We start from the raw sequence: 19,157 nt of genomic DNA, 5'->3' as shown, positions 1-19,157 counted from the left end.
TGTTCTATTATAAACTTGGCATTTTTAGACTGAAGTCCTAATCTCTATGATACTAAGGAAGCCGCTCCATTTCCCTAAACCATCTTAATGGTTCTTACCTAAATAATTTCTAGATCTGTAACAAGGCTCAAATATTTTTGTTGTTTCTATTTTGTTGTTCTTTCCATATGCACAAGAAAAAAATACATGAAAGGGCATTTTCAAGGATTTATGCTTCACTAACTAGGTATACGAATCCATTACTTAAGTACTTTGTATATTAACTGGACCTGGAATCTCAAGCACAGACAAGCTTCCTAACAATAATAATAATAATGGTATTTATTATTATTAATAATTACTGTAGTATTTGTTAAGCACTTACTATGTGTCAAGGACTGTTTTAAGCATTGGGGTAGATAAAGCTAATCAGGTTGGACACAGTCCCTGTCCCACAGGGAGCTCACAGTCTTAATCCCCATTTTACAGATAAGGGAATTGAGGCACAGAGAAGTGAAGTGATTTGCCCAAGATCACTCTGCAGACAAGTGGCAGAGCTGGAAATAGAACCCAGGTACTTCTGACTCCCAGACCCATACTCTAACCTGTTCTTCCAATTGGAAGATTAAATATAAGACTTGAACTGCATTACCTTGGCTTTACAAAACCCTCACATCAGGTTTTCATGCACAGTAATGATACTCTTGTGACACTACTTCAGATTTAGGACAATTTTATGAAAAGGAGGAAAAAAGTTATCTAATAATAATAATAATAATAATGTTGGCATTTGTTAAGCGCTTACTATGTGCACAGCACTGTTTTAAGCACTGGGGTAGATACAGGGTAATCAGGTTGTCCCACGTGAGGCTCACAGTTAATCCCCATTTTACAGATGAGGTAACTGAGGCACAGAGAAGTGAAGTGACTTGCCCACAGTCACACAGCTGACAAGTGGCAGAGCTGGGAGTCGAACCCATGACCTCTAACTCCGAAGCTCAGGCTTTTTCCACTGAGCCACGCTGCTTCTCTGTTTAGTCTAATGTTTAGACTACCTTATTGTTCTATTAACAGGACTGAAATATGACCATGTTCCTTTCATCATATTAAATGTCTTCTTACTATGTACATTAATACAAAAATATTTAATTCTGATATTTTTGAAAAGTGGATCACCATCCTAACTCAGTTAAGCCTTTGCTTCATGCGAAAATCAATGCCCAATTCAGAGCTTGCATGTGTCGATCCATCTGGCTCTGTATTTTGAAAGAGATCAACTTAGCTCAGTGTTAACTATGCATTCACTATATTCATATCGGAGAGGTTTCCAACAGCACACTAAGTGTTATCTTGGAAAAATAATTCACCATGAAATTTAATACATCTGAATTTTAGGAGCTTCTGCAAGCTCAAGTCTTTAAAAAAAACTAATGAAAGTCTGAAACAGGATAGAAGATTCTTGACTCAAATTTACTATGGACAAAACCCTACTAAATTTTAAAATCTTAAAATCTTGCCTCTCTAAGCAAGATAATGAGTTAATTGTGCTCAATCAAAGTCACTCAGAACTGTCAGTCACCGTTCCATCTGCCCATATATCTGCCTTACTCTACACTGCTTTTGGAAAACCTATTAAGAGAGCAATTTTGATGAAAAAAGTACTACCTCTCAGTGGAATGCATTAATTTTTACTTAAATATTTTGAATCCAAGGGAATTTTACAATTATCAATTCAATTGAAATTGCTGTAATTCATTTCATAGTAGCAAACCTGCTACGAACAGTGCACATATAAAACAAACTTGAAGATACATTAGCTGCACTGAGGCCATATTTGTATTTTGTGGTGTTAGCTATGGTAATTTAAAATTTAGAATTCTGCCCAGCTAATCATATATATATGTACTATACTAAGCACTGGGGTAGATATAAGACAATAGGAATGGGCACAATCCATGTCCCAAGTGAGTCTCACAGTCAATCTCCATTTCACATATAAGGTAACAGGCACAAAGAAGTTAAGTGACTTGCCCAAGGTCACACACCAGACAAGTGGCAGAGCCGAATTAGAACTCAGGTCCTCTGATCCCCAGGCCTGTGCTCTTTCCACTACACCATATTGCTTCTTGTGGTTCTGCCATGGTTCAATTTCTACAGACATAAGAATCAAAGCTTGTGGCTGCAGTTAAAGCCTGATGGAATTATTCATTGTAATTAATTAGTTAGGGCTCTAGGATGAGTGCTCAGTGGTAGATTTCCTCCTCAACTCTCCCTCTCTGACCCAATCAAGTCCAACAGGTGCACACACTAGGGCCTGAGGACCAAGCTGTGCATTCATTCAATCGTATTTATTGAGCGCTTACTGTTTGCAGAGCACTGCACTACGCGCTTGAATGTCTACCAACTCTGCTATATTGTACTCTCTCAAGTGCTTAGTACAGTGTTCTGCACACAGTAAGAGCTCAATAAATACCACTGACTGATTGATTGAAGGCCAGGAGCTCCCATCTTCATTATATGATTACGGTGGAATCGGGCCAGAGCCAGAGCTCACTGAAACTATTCATTATTACCCCGTCTACACTCACTGCGTTAAAAACTATTAAAGGACAATCCAGTCATGTAGTACTTTTTTGAGGTGGTTAGTCTTGTACTCATTACCATGACTGGGAAAATTTTGTTTGTTTCACGATATGCAAAATGAGAAGGTCAGGAGATAGATATAATGGGATATGGCCTTTGGTGAATTAAAACTAAATCTATTAAAAAAAGATTCAAACTATGATAGGGCACTGATGCCTTCATTTCTTTGTCTTTTGACATCTGAAAGATGGTCTATTTTGGCCCAATTAATCTTATAGCACAGGGTTAGTTGTCTAACAATTGGCAGCCCCTAATGGTACTTTCTAGTAGGTCACTGTTGCAACACTGTGTACACATTGTACAATGGACTAAATATCCCTCTAAGGTTTTGAAAGAGCTAGAGTTCTGCTCAAAATGTCAACTTATTGCTGGAGGGAACGCTTACCTCTCATTTTTCTTGATCGGGGGGAAAAAACAACTAAATTTTTGGCATCAATGATCATTTGGGGGGTTTTATTTTAGTATAGTTATAACATAACCTTGATTATATATTTCCTAAGTCCCAGAGCGATTTTAAAATTATATCTAAACCACACCACCAGCCTTCCTTTGTTTCAGTAATTGCTAAATGGTAAGCTAGATCACTGTTGAAAACGAGCATGTGTAAGCCACAGAAAGAGAAACACTGAAAGACTAAACAATATCAACTAAGTCTTTCATCTCAACTTTGCAGATGAAAAGAGAGACATTCTGCAGGAAAACTCAGTAACTACTCACTCACCACAGCTTAATGAATGGAGGAAAACTCCCTGGCAGATCCCTTGAGAGGGCACTCCTGGAAGTTTTCTTATAATTGCCCTGTGACTAGAATCGCAATGCTATCTGGGGACAAGGATGCTATTTGTCACTGGATCGGCAGGGCTGGCCCAGGTCAGAGGAAATTAGGACAAACACAGTCTACAGTGAGAACAATCTGAATGTATTTCCTCGTTGTGTTCTGCTTCCTTCTGTTCTTTCTCTGTCATTTCCAGTTTTGTTTCTTTCTATTTCCAAGGATCAGCGTGGCCTAGTCGATCAGAAGGAGCTGAGTTCGTGGCTCTGCCAGTTGTCTGTCGTGGGACCTTGGGTGAGTCACTTAACTTCTCTGTGGCTCGGTTCCCTCATTTATAAAATGGGGATTAAGACTGTGAGCCCATGTGGGACAGGGACTGTGTTCAAACTGATTAACTTGTACCCCAGCACTTAGTACAGTGCCTAGCAACAGGGAGCACTTACAGATATCATTAAAATAAAACTAAATCTGCCCTTACAACAGCCCAACTTGGTCCTCCAGTCATTCTGATGCTGATAAGGGAGTAAGACGGGGAAAAGTGAACAAGTGCATCCAGCCTCATATCTTACAGCAGTTTACTGTACTTTCTATCCGTAGTATTAGCCCTTCCGTGGACTACTCGCAATCCCTCAGGCCAGCAGCATGGGATTTGGGGCAGCCTCACCAACTGAAGAAAAAGGTGAGCACTGCTGCTTTTGTTTTCCTAGCACCAGATATGCTGAAGGCCCAGACAGGGGGAGAATGTCAAGTGCATAGGTCTGCCTTCTTCAGTGGTGCCAGCGGGGCACTCTCTGGCATTAGAAGACTCCAGGAGGAAGAACCACCTTCCCATTTCTCTAAAAAAAAAAAAAAAAGGAGGGCTGCCCGGGACCTCCTGACACTAGGGTGTCGCTACTTGGGACACTGCTTGAGAAGCAGTGTGGCTTAATGGAATGAGCATGGGCCTGGGAGTCAGAAGACCTGGGTTTGAATCCTGGCTTAGTCACTTCTCTGCTTTGTAATTTTGGGCAACTCATTTCACTTCTCTGCTACCTCATCTGTAAAATGGGAATTAAGACTGAGCCCCATGTGGGACAGGGACTGTGTCCCCCAATCTTATATCTACCCCAGGGCTTAGTACAGAGCCTGCCACATAAAAAGGCTTAACAAATGCCACAATTATTATTGGTATTGGGACAGGGCTATCCCGCTGCTTGGGGGGAGGGAAAATAGCTGGAGCTCATGCTAATCTCCCTTTCCCATCCTCTCAGGAAGTTCCCATAATAGGCTTTGATCTGAAAATGGGCAGAGCTAGACAACAGGAAACTGCTGAAAGACTCATTTGAGTGAGACAGACAGGGAAGTGGGGAGAGATGGAAAGAATGAGGTGTACACCCTTAGAATAGTTCGGGTCTAGGAATCCAAGAGACTCCGATCCATGCCATCGTCTCCACTACTGGAGAACGCAGAGCAGCTCTGCCCGGGGAATGCCCAAGGGAGAGGAAGAACAGCGTCCCTCAGCAATGAAATTAAAGGAAATGGCATGGCGGGGAGGGGAAGTATACTGTAGGAAAGGGAACAAATCAGTAGGAGGAGAAAGGGGAAGAGGAGGATGGAAATGATGGAAAAGGAACAGAATGAAGTGAAACAGCATGAGGCAATACATGGGAGAACAGAACACAAGAATAAGGAGGATGAAACAGGCATAAGACCAAAAAAGAGGCATCGACAGAGGAAGAAAGGATGAGGTGAAAGATACTTTGGAGAGTACATGGCTTATAACTGGACAAGAGTGGATGGATGGGAGAAAATGAAAAGGAACATAGACTGAGAAGGAGGTGTGGGGGTTTGTGGGATGGAGAATAGGAATGTAGATAACCTGAATATTTCATTCTGAAATTTGCCCTTTCACAATCACACTTATAGGCTTAGCTTAATTAAATGTGCCTACTTTGTTTTAAGGAGCTTGTCTGACCCCATCAATCACTATGAGGTTAATAACCCAGTTCCAAAAGATTAGAAAGTGACCAATACCATTCCTTAATAACTCAGTTCTGCCACACTGTTTTCACTATGCATTTTATTAGTAATAATAATAATGGTATTTGTTAAGTTACTTACTATGTATCAAGCACTGTTCTAAGTGCTGAAGAGATGGAAATGTGGCACATGTTGGGAAAAGTGCCGCAGTACAATTCAGGATTGGGTTTCTGATAACTTATGCCCATTAGGGTATAATAGGTAAAACGGCTGAGCCAGGCATGTGGCATCAGACAAAGGGTGAGAGGCAGCATGGCGTAGTGGATAGAGCACGGGACTGGGAGTCAGAAGATCATCAGTTCTAATCCCGACTCCACCACTTGTCTGCTGTGTGCCTTTGGCAAGTCACTTCACTTCTCGATGCCTAAGTTACTTCATAAATGGGGATTGAGACTGAGAGCCCCACAGGGGACAGTGTCCAACCCAATTTGCTTGTGTCCACCCCAGCACTTAATATAGTGCCCAGCACCAAGTAGGTGCTAATAAATACCATAATTATTACTAACATGTAGGTTTTATGCAACCCCCAAGTTATAGGAGAACTGGGTGGACTAACACATTGTATTAATGGGGATTCTGTTTTTCCCCATTCATAAAGTGTTCAAAAGGAACATGGTAACTCTGACTTTGCGATCTCCTTTTATGCCTTCACTTCTGGTCAGGTGGAGCCTTTACCTTCTGTTCACTTCCTTCATCCTCCTCTGGGTAACTGCCACCGCCTGTGCTGGAAGGAGTTGAGAAGGTCGGTCCCTGAGAGTAGTATTGAGAGCTCCGATAGCCATCCCGCCGCAGTTTGTCACACTCTGTAGAGATCAGGGGTAGAGGAAATGGAAAAAAAGAATCAAAGGAAATTTTTGTCTCAATTATTACTGTTCCATTAATGGTCTATAGGATATTTTTTCTATTGAACACTTACTGTGTACAGAGTAGTGTGCTGAGTGGTAGGGAGAGTACAGTACAAGATAATACGTTAATGGCAATTTAAATTCTACTTCGAAAAATTACGAAATTGTAACATTTGAACATAACATTCCATTACCTGGGGAAATGCCTTCCATTCAGAGCAGACTGCTGTTTATTTGCCCTTAGTGCCAACTCACAACATGACATATCAACAAAATAGATAATGAATCAGAGAAGCAGCGTGGTCCAGTGAATAGAGCCCATGCCTGGAAGTCAGAAGGACCAGGGTTCTAATCCCTGCTCCACCATCTGTTTGCTTAGGGACCTTGGAGAAGTCACTTAACTTTTCCGTGTCTCAATTCCCTCACCTGTGAAATGGCGATTAAGACTGTGAGCCCCGCCTGGGATATGGACTGTGCCCAATCTGATTACCTTGCATCTACCCCAGCACTTAGTACAGTGCCTAGGACATAGAAAGCACTTCAGTACCATTAAAAAAACAAGACTAGATGGAAAAAGACTGAGATGACACCCCTAAACAGATACTTAAAGGTGAGATTAAAGGATTTAGAACAGAGGGAGGGGAAAGAGGGAGCTATAAAAAGGGATGACAACATTCAAAGGAATAGAGGACTGGAAGGCTTGGTGGGAACAGGAAACAGAGTTGTTCAGTAATGCTAATAAAAACTTATGGCTTGGCCAAAAAAAACCTCTGGCATATGGCCACGCCCAGCTGAATAAAAAATGAAGTTGTTGAATCCCACAGTGAATTTAGTTGGATTGGGAGAATGGTGTGGCATCCATGACAATCGCTAGAAGAAAATATGTTTATCCATTTCCTCTTTCTGTAATGGAATCCAAAGAAGGGAGTTTAAAAGATGAACAAATCGGGAAGAACACACAATTTGAAAAGAAATAAAGGGTAAGAACTACAGAGTGAAGAATAGAAGAAATCTTAAAAATGGGGTGAAGAGGAAAGTAAGAGGAAGAAGAAAATTAGCTAAAAATTCAATAGACAAGATAATTTATATTTTATCCATTTTCTTAGTTAACACAGCATATTTTGAAACAGGGTCAAATAAAAAAATCATCATAATTAAAAAGTATGCAAAGACAAAAACCATTACGCTTGAAATTTCCAAATTTCAAGGTCAAACTGCTAAGATGTGAAAAAGATGTAAACTTCCCGTTTCTCCCATCACTGTAGACATCACTACTATCCTCCCTGTCTCTCAAGCCCATAACCTTGGCATTCTCATTCAACCCACATATTCACTGTGTCACCAAATCCTTTGGATTCAACCTCAGTATAGTGCTTGACACAGTAAGCACTTAACGAGTACCTAAAAAAAACCCCAAAAAACCTTCACAACCTGTCTATTCCTCTCCATACAACTGCTACTCTGCTGACCCAAGCACTTATCCTACCCCACCTTGTCTACTGAATCACCCTCCTTGCTGACTTCCCAGTTTCCTGTCTCTCTTCATTCCAGTCCTTACTTCGCCCTGCTGCCCTGTTCATTGTTTAATTAAATTACAGTACTTGTTAAGTGCTTACTACGTTCCAAGCACGTAGATAGACAGAAGTTAGGCTGTTCACAGCCCCTGTCCCATATGGGGCTCACAGTCTAAAAGGGAGTAAGATTTAATCCCCATTTTAAAGATGAGGTAACAGGCACAGAGAAGTTAAGTGACTGGCCCAAGGTCACACAGCAGACACATAGCAGAGAGCCAGAATTAGATCAAAGGTCCTGACACTCAGGCCTGTGCTATTTCCACTAGGACAAGCTGCTTCAAAAAGACTCTTCTAAAAATTATTTCAGTTCATGTCTCCCCCCTCAAGAATCTCCAGTGGTTGCCCAGCCACCTCCGCATCCAACAGAAACTCCCTACCACAGGCTTTAAAGCACTCATGCACTTTGACCTCGCCTATCTTACCTAGATGATTAACCAACCCAACTCCCTCACTTTGCTCCTTTAACACCAACCTACTCACTGTACCTCGCCCTCAATCTTATCTGTCTCTTGGCCTTTGGGCCTGGAACTCCCTCCCCTTTAATATCCAGTAGACCATCACTCACCCCACCTTCAAAGCCTTACTGAAAATCACATCTTCTCCAAAAGGCCTTCCCCTACTACTCCTCGCTTTTGGGTTGTCCTTGCACTTGGATTTGTACTCTTTAAGCACTTGATACTCACCTCACTTTCACCTTTCATATATATCTGTGTTTTAATGTCTGTCTCCCTCTCTAGATTGCAAGCTCCTTGTGGGCAAGAGAACATGCCTACTAACTCTGTTATATTGTACTCTCCCATAATGCTTAGTGCAGTGTTCTGCACACATCAAGCACTCAATGAAAACCACTGATTGATCCAAATGTATGGGTTTTGCAAAAGGGAGGGGGAAATTAGGGCTTAGATGGGGAAGGGCTCTTGGAGAAAATGGGATTTTAATAAGGTTACGAAGGTCGGGAGAGTGGGGATCTGTTGGATACAAAAAGGAAGGGAGTTCCTGGCCAGAGAGAGGACTTTGGCAAAGGGTCGGCAGAAAGACAGAAGAGAGAGGCACAGTGAGTAGGCTGGAGACGGAGGAATGAAGCATGTAGGCTGGGTTGAGGAAGGGAATCAGCAAGGTCAGATAGGAGGGGGTGAGCAGATTTGTGTGCCTTAAAGCTGAGGGTAAGGAGTTTCTGTTTGATGCACAGATGGGTGGGCAACCATTGGAGGTTCTTGAAAAAGGAAATGAATTTTTTTTTAAGAAAACTGATCCTGGCAGCAAAGTGAAGTCTAGAATGGAGTGAGGAGAGATAGGAGGGAGGTGAGCCAGGAGACCGATGCAGTAGTCAAGGCAGGATAGGATAAGTGCTTGGATCAGCATAGTAGCAGTTTGGATGGAGAGGAAAGGGTGGATTTTAGCAATACTGTGCCATAGCACTGATAGGATTTGGTGACAGGTCAAATGAGAAAAATCAGTCAAGGATAATGCCAAGGTCATAGGCTTGGAAGGCACAGTGGTACTGTCTAGAATGATGGGAAAGGAAGGCATGGGAGAACAGAGTTTGGGTGGGAAGGTGAAGAGTTCTGTTTTGGATATGTTTTCTTTGAGGTGTTGCTGGGAAATCCTGAAGGCAGGAGGAAATGCATAATTGCAGGGAGATCCACATATTCAATCCATCATTAAATTGTGTTGGTCCCACCTTCATAACATTGCAAAAATCTGCCCTTTTCTTTTCATCCAAACTGCTACCACGTATATACAATTACTCATCCTATCCCACCTGCATTACTGCATCAATCTCCTTGCCAACCTCCCAGCCTCCTGTCTTTCCCCACTCCAGTCCATACTTTACACTGCTGTCTGGATCATTTTTCTATAAAAACATTCAGGCCATGCTTCCCCACTCCTCAACAAACTCCAGTTGTTCCCCATCCACCTCCACACCAAACAAAAACTCCTCACCATTGGCTTTAAAGCGCTCAGTCTCCTTGCCTCAACCTACCCCACCTCGCTATTCTCCTAATATAACCCAGCCCGCACACTTCACTCCTCTGATAACCTTCGCACTGTGCCTCGATCTCATCTATCTTGCTGCCAACCCCTTGCCCATGTTCTGCCTCTGGCCTGGAATGCCCACCCTCCTCAAATCTGAAAATTATTCTCTCCGTCTTCAAAGCCTTGAGGGCACATCTGCTATGTCCCCCTTTCCTCTTCTCCCACTCCCTTCTGCATCACCCAGACTTGCTCCCTTTGTTCATCCGTCTCCCAGCCCCACAGCTACTGTGTACATATCTGTAATTTATTTATTTATATTAATGTCTGTCTCCCCCCTTCTAGGCTGTAAACTCGTTGTGGACAGGGAACATGTTTGTTTATTGTTGTATTGTACTCTCCCAAGTGCTTAGTACAACAGTCTGCACACAGTAACTGCTCAATATGAGTGAATGAAAGGAGTGATCAGGACTGGAGAAGTAGATTTAGGAATCATTCACACAGAGATGGTAGCTGAAGCTGGGAAGTGAATGAGTTTTCCAAGGGAGTGGGTGTAGATGGAGAATGGAAGGGGACCCAGAACTGAGCCTTGAGGGACTCCCACAGTTAGAGGGTGGAAAACATTAGAAGAGTCTATGAAAGAGACCAAGACATGGCCCCACAGCACTTATTTAAAATTCATAATTTTTAAAATGTCTGTCTCTCCCTCTAGATTATAAACTCCTGGTAGGCAGGGAAAAGTATTTATCAACTCCTCTAGACTGTGAGCTCATTATGGGCAGGGACTGTCACTCTTATTGCTGTATTGTACTTTCCCAAGCGCTTAGTACAGTGCAGAGCACACAGTAAACACTTAACAAATATGACTGAATGAATGAACTCTGTTGCAATTACTCTCCCACATGCTTAGTACAATGCTCTGTACACAGTTTCTAAAAAAGAAGCTCAGTTCAATGTTTCCCCCTCCTGAAGAATTTCCACTGGTTGCCTCTTTACCACCACATCAAAGAGAAACTCCTTACCATTGGTTTTAAAGTACTCAATCAGTTCACCCCCTCCTACCTTACCTCACACACCTCCAACTACGACCCAGCCCCAACCTTCACTCCTCTGGCGTTGGTTTATTCACTGTGCCCCAATCTTGTCTGTCTCATCACCAACCTCTTTTCCACGACTCCCATCTGGCCTGGAACTCCTTTCCCGTCCATAAATAACAGACGACCACTCTCTCCACCTTCAAAGCCTTAATGAAGTCACATCTCCTTCAAGAGGCCTTCCCAGATTAAGCCCTCTTTTCCCGAGGCTCTCTTTCCCTTTTGCATCATCTATGCACTTTCACCTGTGATCTTTGACCGTTTGATATTCGCCTCACCCTCACAGCACTTATAATGTTGGTATTTGTTAAACACTTACTATGTGCAGAGCACTGTTCTAAGAGCTGGGGGAGATACAGGGTAATGAGATTGTCCCACATGAGGCTCACAGTCTAAATCCCCATTTTACAGATGAGGGAACTGAGGCACAGAGAAGTTAAGTGACTTGCCCACAGTCACACAGCTGACAAGTGGCAGAGCCGGGATTCGAACCCATGTACATATCTACAAATTATGTATTATAATTATTTATTTATATTACTGTTGGTCCCTCCCTCTAGACTGAAAGCTCGCTGTGGGCATGGTAAGGGTCTACCAATCTGTACCAATTCTATTTGTATTTGTACTCTCCCAAGTACAGTGCTCTGCACACAGCAAGTGCTCAATAAATACCATTAATGAGCTAGCACTCAAATACCATTGACTGCATAAATTAATTAGCTCTTTCATAACCAGAATGGAAACTACAGTCAAAACAGTTCTCTGGTTACCCCTTAACAGAGATTAAATCTACTACAGAACACAATCATGCTTTTTTTCCAAAGGAGTACTGTTATTTTTCTATCAACTAGTACTTGATTCAGGAAAGTATAAAACTATAGCATCCTAGAACTTGGTAAAAGTTAGTTATATTTTTACATTGTACTCTCCCAAGCTCTTAGTACAGTGCTCTGCGCATACTAAGTGTTCAACAAATATGACTGATTGCCTGATATTGGGAAGAGTGTATTAATGTATGCTCCTTCAAAAACAGAATTTTTTTTTTAAGTATTTTATCCACAGTGCCCCAGCCATTCCTCAACTTTTTAAGTTATTAAGTGCAACTATCACAGAAACTGAGAGCCATTTTATCAAGTACTTGGATAGAGTTCTGTGTCACAATGCCTATCTCAATTTGTAGTGCTTCTAATGGAATGTGATGCCAGGGTTCAAGATTAAACTGGGCAGTACAGGTTTATGGCAGACAACCAGTATTTCACTCTTATCTGATTTTAGAAATCTTGTAAACTCATCACATTACATAGCCACAAATCTTGTTCCAACTCTGGGGTAAATCTAGGGAAATTTTCTTCTGTCAAGCTGTAGCTGCTTTTTCTAAAAACAGGCCTTTGTTCTCAAAAAACAGAGTTTATTGTCTGGATGGTGTGACATAAGTAAAAGCCAGTCATCACGAATACACAAAGACACTTTTCACAGCATTAAACCGATAAAGGAGAAGCTATAACATAGAACGTAACTCACAATGGGTAGTATCATCATGGCAAACCACAAACATGATACTTGGCTTGCAGAAAGAAAACTGAATTCTGAAAATCTTTTCTTTCAAATGCAGTATTTAGACCAAAAAAAAAGAAACCCTTAATGTTGAGGAATAGAATAAAACTTCAGTGCTCACAATGTTTTTTTAGGAGGGACAACTCATCTGGGATTAGACTTTTCTCCTATCTAAACCACTCTTTCCTCTGCTTTGGGATCCCCATTTCTAGTGAGCAAACTTCTTACACTGCATTGCTTTAGATGTAAAAGAAAGACTACAGCAAAACAAGGATGCTTTCTTCATCCCTATTTTACAAACAGGGAAACCAGACAGAGAGAGGTTAAGTGAACTGCCAAAGTTCCTAGAGGAGGCTTGTTAAAGAGTTAGGGCTAAAAGCCAGGTCTCTCAATTCACATCCAACTCCAAGCTTAACTGATACTGGCGCAGCATTAAAGATCAGCTTCTTGGTGGATAATATCCCCACTTAATAAGGTACTCATTTTAGAATTACCATAAACCACAGTCAGACTGATAAGCTAAGTAATGGAAAGCAAATGTTCTAAAAATTGAAATTCCTGATACATCTGATTTCAAATATTTAGGATTGAGACTGTGAACGCCATGTGGGACAAGAGAATGTGTCCAATCCCATTTGCCTGTATCCACCCTAGTACTTAGTACAGTGCCTGGCACACAGTAAGTGCTTAATAAATACCACAATTCTTCATTAGTAGAATTAAAGGTTAAGAAATACGAATAACCTCCATATACAGCAACTTAACATCTTGCAAAACACCTGAGACCAGGCTTTTGCACACAATTCAAGCCCCCAAACTAATAGTTACATGAACAGTAGTTTCAAAACTGTTATGTCGTCAATTGATTTGAAAAACAGAAGACTCGCCATTCATTCAAAAGTATTTATTAAACACCTGTGTGCAGAGCACTGTACTGAGCACTTTTTGCTTACAAGGAAACAGTACTCCATGCTGGGGATAACTAGTAGCAGACAACAATGCCTGAAGAGGGCTCTCCAGGGTGCTTGAGAAAGGTTAGTAACACACCCCCAAGGAAGGCTTTAAATGGGTTGTTAAAAGTCAGACCAACATAGGAAAATAAAGGCAGCAATAAAGACAATAAGAGCTACCATAAATATTGAACAAAGGAGCAGTTTTCAGATCCCTCTCAACACCAGCAAACCAGAAAAGCAGCACGGCACAGTGAAAGAGCACGGGCCTGGGATTTAATCTGGGTTCTGCCAACTGCTTGCAGTGTGACCTTGGGCAAGTCACTTGACTTCTCTGTTCCTCAGTTCTCCCTCCTACTTAGCCTGTGAGGCCCAAGTGGGACAGAGACTGTATCCAACCTAATTAACTTGTATCTACCCCAGTACTTAGAACAGTGTTTGAAGCACATTAAAAAAAAAGTCCAGACTCCAACAGTCACTGAGGCACAACTTTCCCAATGTTCCGAAAGTCAGGAAGGCACACGGCTGCTCCTGTTTCTTCACAATCTGTAAGAGCAGGGCTCCAGGGTGGGCATTGGTGGGAGAGGGGCATCTTGGATTTTAGCAAGTTCCAATGTTCAAATGATAAAAAATAAGGATAGTAATCATCATATTCAAGTACGAACTCTGTGCCAGGCACTGTACTAAGCCCTGAGGTAAATACAAGATAATTAGGTAGAAGAGTCCATGCCCTAAGGAGCTCACAGTCTAAGGAAGTTGAGGAAACTGAGGGGAAACTGAGGCAATGAGTAGTGATTGCCCAAGGTCACATAACAGGAAAGTAGAAGACCTGGGATTAAAATCCAGGTCCTCCTCCTTTCAGGCTCACACTCTTTCCACCAGGCCTCGTTGCTTCAAGAGGTGGAGGAGTAGCTGAGGCCCTGTGCTGCTTCTTCTACTTCCTAATGGGAAGGTTACAAATTACATTCTCATTTTTTCTGTCTGTCACGGTCTTGATCCCCATTTTACAGATGAGATAACTGAGGCACAAAGAAGTTAAGTGATTTGCCCAAGGTCACACAGCGGATAAGTGGCTAAACTGGGATTACAACCCAGGTCCTCTGAAAGCCTGTGCCTTAACCACTAGGCATGCTGTCTCCCAAAATGTTTTGGCTAAACGTATCTATATTACTATTTAAAAGGATATATTCTTCATAATATTTATCTATGGGGTCCAACCTAAATACAGTCAGTTCGAGCAGAATGTGTTTTCACTCTGCCGTTTGGCAGAAATGCAATGTCAGAATTAGGAAGCTTTTTTCAATAACGTGAGCTTGTCTGGAGGAGCACTGTGGCTTAGTGGCTAGAGCATGAGCCTGCGAATCAAAATCCCGGCTCTGCCACCTGCCTTCTGTATGACCTTGGGCAAGTCACTTCACTTCTCTATGCCTCGTTATCTCATCTATAAAATGGGGACTGAGACTGTGAGCCCCATGTGGGACAGACACTGTGTCCAACCAGATTGGCTTATATCTACCGCAGGGCTTAGAACAGTGCTTGACACAGAACATGCTTAAAAAGAGCCATAATATAATGTGATGCAATGTGGGAAGAAAGCGTTTGGTACTTGTGTGCAATGCCTGGCACACTGAGTATTCTGATGTGAGTTGTCCTTTAATGCAGAGTTCTGAGAGGACTTTATTTGAAGTCAGACAAAACTGAAGTGGTTAGTAGTCACAGTATTTGCAAAGTGCTTCCTATGAGCACAGCACTATATAAAACTCTGGGAGAGAATACACAGGTAGGTATCAGACACAGTGCCTGTCCCTGGGGGGCTCACGATTTAAGAACAGAAATGGAGAGAAATGACTGGAGAGGCGCATCAGGAGTAATGAAACAATGAAACACTAAGATAGCCTAAAACCTGAACAAACACACAAACCAAAAGGCAAAATGAGCAGGGTGATGGGGCTAAACAGAAGAATTTCCGACTCTTTACGGCCCAGACTGCTGGAGGAGGCATTGTTGTGGCTGCTTTCCTCTCTCTTTTAATTACTTTACTTTTATGGCATACTTCAAGCGCTTACTATGTGCCAGGCATTGTGCTAAGCACTGGAGAAGATAGAAGCTAATCAGATAGGACACAATGTCCCACAGGGGGCTCACAGGCTTAATCAGCTTTACAACCGCTCTCCTAGAGTTTTATACAGTGCTGTGCACATAGGAACAGCTTAATCAGGCTTTACAAATGAGGTAACTGAGGCTTACAGAAGTGAAGTGACTTGTCCAAGATCACACAGCAGACAAGTGGCAGAGCCAGGATTAGACCCCAGGTCCTTCTAATTCCCGGGCCCACGCTCTAACGACTAGACCACGCTGCTTCTCCCACGACACCACACTGCTATTCCTCCCTGCAACTTATTTTCTGCAACAACTGTGTGAACACATAAAGAATACATCTGGGGTTCCAGGCAGGATGGGATGGGGTCTTCTCAGTGACATGTAGTCCGTGCCGGTTGCCAGGGAGGTGGTATTGCTGGCTGACTGGCAGAGGGGACAAATACGCAGAGAGTACAAAGCAGCAGCTTGCATGATTAAGCCCGTGAGCCGTATTTGGGACAGGGACTGTGTCTGACCCGATTATCTTCATCTACCCCAGAGCTTAGTGCAGTGTCTGGCATAGAGTTAGCACTTAACAAATACCACAATTATAGTTATGATTATCCCTGCAGCCCAGGGTGCCCACAGCATGTTGGGAGCAGGGGTCCTTGGTGCAGGAAGGAAGGCAAAAGTTAGTGGGGCTGCTTTCCTCGGCTGAAGCGAAAAGGGTCCAAGACCCCCACAGCAGCAGCAGCAGCATCTTGGATCCCCACGGTCCAGTGCTCACAGACCACATCGGGAAGAAAATTCATTCAATCTTTTGATTGTACTTATTGAGCACTTACTGTGTGCAAAGCACTGTACAAAACACTTAGGCTATAACATTTAACAGACACATTCCCTGCCCACAATGAGTTTACAGTCTAGAGGTATGGTCTCGGGGCCAACTGTGCCTGGGTAGGGGTGTGCAGGTCTCCACCCCGCTGCGGAATATTGAGGGTACAAGGCACATAGGTATATTTTCCATTAAATTCCTCAGTTTAGAATGTGAATAAATAAAAGCAATTGCCTGATGGAAAAAGCAAAGGACTGGGTGTGAGGAGCTCGAGGTTCTAATCCCAGCTCTGCCTCTTGCCTGCTGTGTGACCTTGGGCAAGTCACTTAACTGCTCTGGGTCTCAGTTTTCTCATCAGTAAACTGGGGATTAAGTACCTATTCTCTCTCTCTGCCTTAGACTGTGAGCACCATGTGGGGAAGGATCTGTACCTGATCTGATTTTTTGGCCTCTATTTCTGCCCTTAGCATAGTGTTTGGCATCTAGGAAACACTTATATACCACAAACCTTTCTATCTGGTACTCTGTCCAAAACTTATCCTGAGCTCATTTTACCTCAAAATACATTCATTTAAGAATTAAAGCTTCAACTATGCTCGTATCCATGATCCGATACACCATATTCATACCAATAAAAATCATAAATGACTGAAAAAAGATGTACACATTAATCAAACTGCATTTGGAGAAAAATCAAGAAACTAGATCTCTCATTTGCTGGTGGATTTCAAATAAAAGTTTCCAGGTGCTGCAACACAATTCATCTACTGATGGGCAGGGGAAAACCAGTGGGAAAGCACCAAAAACGTTACAGCAGTTGCTAGACAGAAGAAATGACAAGAGGCCTTCAAAGAGTTTCCTCATCTTGTTTTTGTACAGGGGAGACATCATACAGAGAGGGGAAAAGAACTTTAAAGCAGTTAATCCACCTTAATAGCCTGCTTCCTTCCAGGAGAATGCAGTGTGGTAGTTAACTAAGCAATGAACCCATTTTCTCCAGGGTTTTAAATATGAGACAATCAGAGAGGGAGTGGGTTAAGGCCATTACTAGTGGATACCAATCCCCTGCTAGCCGACTATTTGGAAACTTTATGGGTAAATAATTCCTTCACTTCTTTTAATGGGGACCAGCGGCAGGCAGGAAATTATTGAGAACAGCTCCATTTGTTAAAATTCAAAGGGATATTACTTTTTTTTCTGTGCAACACCCAATTTAGAGGCTGCATGTGAGGTTGATATTTCCAGCTTTTCTTTATATTAACTACTTAAAATGCTTGGCCCTTTCACCCTATCCCAATTAGCTATTATTCTGAATTGCAGAGAAGTTCATAGTGCATAGGTCAGGTAGCAAAGAACGCCCCCAAGCTTGGTGCACCTGAAGCAGTTGCTCCTCCCACCTCAATAAAAACCAAAAGTATGGATGGAGTTGGTTGCTTATAGTTGGTATCAGTCAAACCATCAATCAATGGTATTTATTGAGTCCCTACTGTACTGTATTCACAGCACTGTACTAAGCACTCTGGAGAGTTCAACAGGTTTTTTTTTAATGGTATTTGTTAAGTGCTTACTAAGTGCCAGACACTGTACTAAGATATACAGATATATAGAGAGAGATATAAGTTGATCAGGTTGGACAGAGTCCATCTCCCACATGGAACTCACAGTCTTAATATCTATTTTACGGATGAGGTAACTGAGGCACAGAGAAAAGTGACTCAGTCATGGTCTCAGAGCAGACAAGTGGTGGAGCCAGGTCCTTTTGAATTCCAGGCTTGTGCTCTATCCACTAAGCCCACACTGCTTCTCTGACAGAGTTGGTAGACATGTTTCATCCCTTTAAATCATTATAAACTGAAAACTAATAGGACATTATATACTGAAAATTAATGGCACCTAGCATCTTTGCAGAAATTTACTTAACTTTGATGTGCAGGCAGAAAAGTTTTCCCCACTCAATGTGAGCAACTGAGCAGTGTACAGGAAGCAGAGGAAGATTCCCATAAGGTTCATGTTTCATATTCCAGTTAAATTCCAATTGAAAAAAAATCAGTTTACCTAGAAAATCCAATATTAGAGAAAGTACTGTATCATGAGAATTAGTAACAGTCCCTGCTCAGGCATATGTTTCTCAATAAGGCTGTATCAGTAGCATGTTGTGGGCGAGGAAGTGTCTACCAATTCTCTCATCTTGTACTCCCCAAGCACTCTGCATAGTGCTCTGCACATAATGAGCACTCAATAAATACCACTGTTTGACTGACTGAGGAAGCTCTCTGAGCCAGAAAGGATTTTTTATGGTATTCGTTAGGCACTTACTTTATGTCAAACACTGCTCTAAGCACTGGTGTAGGTCAGACACAGTCCCTGTCCCACATGGGGCTCCAAGTCTAAGTAGGAGAGATTTTACAGAAAGACACAAAGATGACAGTGGGATGCAGGAGAAGGAGAAGAATTTAACAGAAAATTCATAGGGAGGGGATAAAGACAACTTGTTGTCTTCATGTGAGGGGAGAAAAGTGGTTAAGTGGCAGATGGTGAGCTGAATTCATATGCCTGGAAGTGATGGGGGCTGCATTTCAAGAGGCTTCGTGCTATCCAGATCTGGGCTCACGTGTATAGGTGGGGAAAGGTGATGGGAGTGGGGTGGGTAGGTAGATGGCACTCTAAGACCTTGGAGGGAATGCAGCCTAATGTAAAGAGAAAGGTACTGGGAGTCAGAAGACCTGCATTCAAATCATAGCTCTGCCATTAATTAGACCTTGGGCAAGCCACTTAGTTCTGTGACTCAGTTTCCTCATCTTTAAAAACGCAATAAGACCCCAGTCCTCCCTATCAGACG

General features: G+C 42.3%; 1 protein-coding gene across 4 annotated transcripts in view; it reads right to left on the bottom strand.

The window, feature by feature from the left end:
- NHSL1 (NHS like 1) overlaps positions 1–19,157 on the bottom strand; it is a 158,685-nt gene that overhangs the window by 36,341 nt on the left and 103,187 nt on the right. For all 4 annotated transcript variants that reach the window (XM_029051760.2, XM_029051762.2, XM_029051786.2 and 1 more), the window contains exon 3: positions 6,089–6,216. In XM_029051760.2, coding sequence (XP_028907593.1) covers positions 6,089–6,216 — 128 coding nt within the window. The remainder of the gene's footprint in view (positions 1–6,088; positions 6,217–19,157) is intronic.

Source organism: Ornithorhynchus anatinus, chromosome 2, assembly GCF_004115215.2.
Source record: "Ornithorhynchus anatinus isolate Pmale09 chromosome 2, mOrnAna1.pri.v4, whole genome shotgun sequence".
Lineage (NCBI taxonomy): Eukaryota > Metazoa > Chordata > Mammalia > Monotremata > Ornithorhynchidae > Ornithorhynchus > Ornithorhynchus anatinus.
Note: the sequence above shows the minus strand (reverse complement) of the source record. Positions and strands in the feature narration are given on the sequence as shown.